At 48.2% G+C, this 4,611-nt stretch overlaps 2 protein-coding genes across 2 annotated transcripts in view; both read left to right on the top strand.

Moving 5' to 3' along the window:
- Positions 1-3,024: 3,024 nt before the first annotated feature.
- Pmar_PMAR007321 (hypothetical protein) lies at positions 3,025-4,159 on the top strand (the record flags this gene model as incomplete). The annotated part of the gene is made up of 5 exons (XM_002788218.1): positions 3,025-3,179; positions 3,309-3,336; positions 3,390-3,443; positions 3,831-3,954; positions 4,056-4,159. The coding sequence occupies 5 exons, from the start codon at positions 3,025-3,027 to the stop codon at positions 4,157-4,159; spliced, it is 465 nt and encodes a 154-aa protein (XP_002788264.1).
- A 189-nt stretch (positions 4,160-4,348) lies between these two features.
- Pmar_PMAR007320 (hypothetical protein) overlaps positions 4,349-4,611 on the top strand; it is a gene marked incomplete at both ends in the record, with an annotated part of 423 nt that continues 160 nt past the window's right edge. Inside the window, one exon of the mRNA XM_002788217.1 lies at positions 4,349-4,611. Within this exon, the coding sequence (XP_002788263.1) occupies positions 4,349-4,611 (263 nt within the window).

Genomic DNA, 4,611 nt, shown 5'->3' with positions numbered 1-4,611 from the left:
GTAGAGTCGCATGATGCGACTCGCATCAATGGCAAAGAAATTATCCGTTCCTGGCAGGAACACACGCGATTTTAGGGACAATGCGACTCCCACGTGGCCGATCCGCACAAATAGGGAGTGCTTAGAGACCTGCCCACCAGAACACGGAGTGTTATAAGGTTGGAGCATCTAGTGTAGAGAATCATCCAGCGAGCACTGAAAGCCAAGTTTACAGGTGAACTCAGCAGAGGAGGTAGAGTGTAACATCACAGGTGTGAATGATTTACTTCCGCCCGTTGATTGCTCGTGTGCTCGTGTGCTCTCTTTTTGTCCCGCTGTTCATGGAGACCGATATTGCCACTGAATCTGTTTAAGATGCACGAATCCTAGCATCTATGGGCTAACGACCTACAGGAACTTTGACTTCTTCTTGACGGTTCATTAGGCCAGAGCCTCACGAGCGACGATATCGCAGCCGTGCAGAGCAGGAGGTAGGATCATCCTACTAGGATGCGTGCTCAATTACCAATAACGTGCACGATCTCGGGGTTGGTCGAAGGCACGAATCACAACCCCGCTCAAAAACTTTCTCGTCAGAAAGGGGTTGCAGAGATTCGTTTGGCAGAGCGCGTTGCATTAGCTACTTGCGCAGACAATCCTACAGATAGATTGAGTCTGTATATCATACTGCATTCGCGATTTCCGGTTCCTACTCTAGGGGCCTAACATCGGGAGCTGCATGCATCCAGGCACTGCGTCGGGGCCACTCTCACGTTCCTACCGCTTGAAATAATTAGAAAAACAATCCAGCTGGTAGACTCGGATCTGTCTCGTTAGAGCGAGTTAATATTTTGGGATAACATACCAGCTGCATCAGCTCAAACACTCCCGCGTGAGGTGTTTGCACGAAGAATGACGCATGACTCAGAACCATTTCCAAATCGCGGAGACAAGGAGCCTGTTAAAGTGCGGAGGCTTTCCGAGTTCCGAGTCCGAGTTCCCGGAAGAGTGTCTTCTGAGAACTCATACAGTATGGGCGAGTTTCTGCTGCCTTGATGCAAGTTTGCCTTTTTCCGAGCTCGGATCGGGATTTCCGAGAATCCAAATACCATAGTATGAGTACAGACGCCATCATCCGGTCGCCCTCGGGTTCTCCCTCTCTTCGCGATTGAAGTGCCCTTTGATTGAGTGCGTGATTTTCATGTACTAGCATGGGTACTCAACGCCAAGCTACTGGCATTGTTCCCCCGCAAACACGAAATTGGATTTCCTAACAGCGGAGTCGAATCTCCTAAGGGGACGAAGTTGGAGGTTCGAACTCCGAAGGTGTCTCGATGAAACGGAACGTTCTATTAGCACGAACTTGAACTTCCTGTGGATATAAGACGAACTTGAATGTTCTATAACGAATTGAACTCGTCGAATTTGGAGGTCCTGAATGCGAAAATGCCCTAATGAGCTGAAGGCTTACCTGGAGCGACGCTATGTTTATGCAGGCCCATCTCGCAAAGCCTTGCATACGCGTCACTGACGCAGCGTCAAGCTTGTCAAGTTGAAGCTGCTAAGTCATTTAAGGAGTATTTCCACGCTTGGGATGTGCATCGATTACGCCTACTCGATAACTTAGATGCCTCCAAGAGATGTCGTCAGCCGGTGGGAGACGCAACAGTTTGCAATGACATTGTCCGAGTATACCGTCCATCTGCTAAGCTTACTATGTCGTGGTCCTCTCGCTTGTACAAAGTTATGGAGATTCGTGCTCAGATAGCCAGGCTGAGGCTGGCCAGGCGGATGAGGTACAGTATATCTTCAATCTCACTGACTGATCAATCATTTTCAATCCATGTGGGTGTGGAGATAAGGTACGTACCCGCTTCGCCCGAGTCCGACTGGCAACACTAGACATGGAGGAAAGATGGAAGCACGTACTGACGATATGAAGCAATAAGAGAGCTCAAGTAGATCGAGCATAGACCAGAAATAACGAGGTTAGTTAATAGTGCACGTGCACCATCACGAGGTGAAGAAGATGCGCATGCGCTCCACCGGCAATATTCATGCTCATGCGCATGCGCGCATCATAGAAATAAGAGACAGCGCGATCGCATCAGCATTGGAAGGGTGTGATGAGATAGTAAAGACTGGATAACACAAGTATTGATGAGCTCGTAGAGGTAGCTGACTCAGCTACCTCTACCTCTAAGTCTCCGTAGCTCAGCTAAGCTGAGCTACGGAGACTTAGGGGAGTGATTCAAGAGGAGATGGAAGGGTAACGTGCCCTCCCGGGCGAACAACCATCATCATTAGCTAGAGATCTCAGTACTTGTGTTTCCAGTCCGTGGGCTTTAGTATCCCATCACACCCTTCCGTTACATCTACTCGAACCCGTTACATGTTCGAGTATTGTTGAGAACAACTCCAACCTTTTTAGTCCTTTAAGTTTATAGTGTTCTGCCAAGGCTTGCTACCTTTCTTGTCTGCGTCTGCGTGCCGGCTTACACAGGCTGTGGTATCCGATTCACTGTTGCACGATCAACGTTGTTGAGATTGATACCGTAGCTACCTGGCTCAAGTTATTAATTGCCATCCACAATGCCTGACGATGCACAGACTCCTCTCAATCTCACCTCTCCTCATCTCGGTGTTGATTCCTCTGAGTCATTTGAGAGCAACGGTACAAGCCTTACGCGATAAGGAGCCTTACGGTGAGAAACCCTATATCACCTTACCTTACTGCCACTCCGTAACTCGTACGGATGTGGAAGTGCCTTGCAAGGCACCTTACAATATTCGCTCCTCATGACGGCTTGTGGACTTGACTCCCGAAGGACTCCACATCGATTTTCGGGCGAGCGAGATTTAACCGGGGCATTCTTGTTAGCACGCAAGGATTTGAATCAAGCCATTCCGAATAGGGGGGGGGGGAATGTACAGCTGTATTTTTGCAATCGTAAGTGCTACTACGTCTACACCAAAGTGTTATAACAAGTTAATGCGACGACAAGTTGTTGCAAGACCGGAATTATCTTAGCAGTTCTCATCGTAATGCCACCGATTCAGAAGCCTCTCCTCCCCAGTGGCCGTGCCGTCCTCAAGCATGGCCGTTCTATGCTATGTAGTGGTAACCTCAGCTATGACGTTAACTCTACCATCAAGGCTCCTGAGTGCAAAAGGGGTATGGGCTTTACTCAGTTCAAGAGGTTCACTCCTGTCCCTATCGAAAGTGGCGTTAGTGTTGGCAATCGAGGTTGGTTTTTCCCCGGGGTCATACCATATCAGGGGCACTAAGGTAAGGCCTTCGTAATGGCCCTGTTCACTTGTCGTTGCAGGTTGGCTACTAGGCTTGGGAAAACTAGGGTGAGTTACTATTATCTGTTATACTGCACTTCCTTATATGGTGTCTCTCTCAGTTGCGTGAGCTCCCTACTACTATGATGCGAGGTTTTGTTCGTCGTCGGTTGAAAGTAACAACAATATCATCATGACCATTTTTGAGCTCTCGTTGGTCTTGCGTTTTTTATAACGTTGGGCCATATCGTGTAAACGACTAGGAGGGTTGTCTCGCTGAATCTTAGTGTAAAGTGAGAAAAACTGTAAAATTCAGTGGAGTTTCACCACCCTAGTGATATGAAAAACACAAAAAAATATATTTCACGACTACTGCATACCGTGAATTTCGCGGTTTTCACCAAGTTTTACGCCACTTCACGTAAACGTTTTCGTGAACTACTTCGGTAAGTTGATATTCTAATCCCGAGTTGATGTCATTATTGCTACTCCGGCACAGTCGATCGATACCAGGACGCCGACTGCTGCTATTAAGAACAACGGCTACACGAGGGTTCACACAGGGTCGGGGTCCTTATGGTGACGACCATATAGAGCAGTTGAAGAGGGCTATGATGAACCCTAAGACAGATCCTGAGAGGTATTGGAAAGAAGAGGAACTCAAGGCTAAGGCAGAAGGGAGACCTGGTAACGCCCTGGGATGGATCTGAGATCGATACCATTCAATTTGGAAATGACGAAGAATATGTTACCCATTTACTTTGCTATATAAAGGTATTTTTCTGCAGTTCCCGAGAGGCCGCCATCATCTAGCTTGAAGCCTCTACCGTCAAATCAGTGGAATTTCGACGACGCCGGTATTATCAAGGAAGATGATACCAACGTTAAGTAAGCCTTTTCACTGTTGGCTTTGTACATATTGAGGATTGACGAGCCCGGTCTTGCTTTGTTCGTGCGTGCAGTCCTGTGTACGTGCGTGCCCCGCAATTGATGGTGTTTTTTCCCTGAGCCATTATATTAAATGACATTGATACGCTCAATCTCAGTTTCACAACCGTAAACTTGTCTACTCGTTGTTAATATGGCGACACCTGAGGAGCTCGCTGAGCTCTCTGAAGCCCGTAGAGAGTTGGCCGCTACGCGCCGTTCCCTCCGGGATACTCGCGAGGCTCTCAACAACATCATCTCCGACGAGAAGGATGATACTCAGCAGCTTATGAGCGACCTCGCGTCCAAGGAGGCCAGTAATCTTTCTAAGATAGGTAGCCTCGAGGCCCGTATTGCTGAACTTGAGCCCTGGCTGACCGATCCGTCAGCGAGATATCACGGAAGGAAGGTTTCAGT

This window comes from Perkinsus marinus (assembly GCF_000006405.1).
Source record: "Perkinsus marinus ATCC 50983 genomic scaffold scf_1104296928640, whole genome shotgun sequence".
Lineage (NCBI taxonomy): Eukaryota > Perkinsozoa > Perkinsida > Perkinsidae > Perkinsus > Perkinsus marinus.
This window is presented reverse-complemented; position numbering and strand designations above follow the sequence as displayed.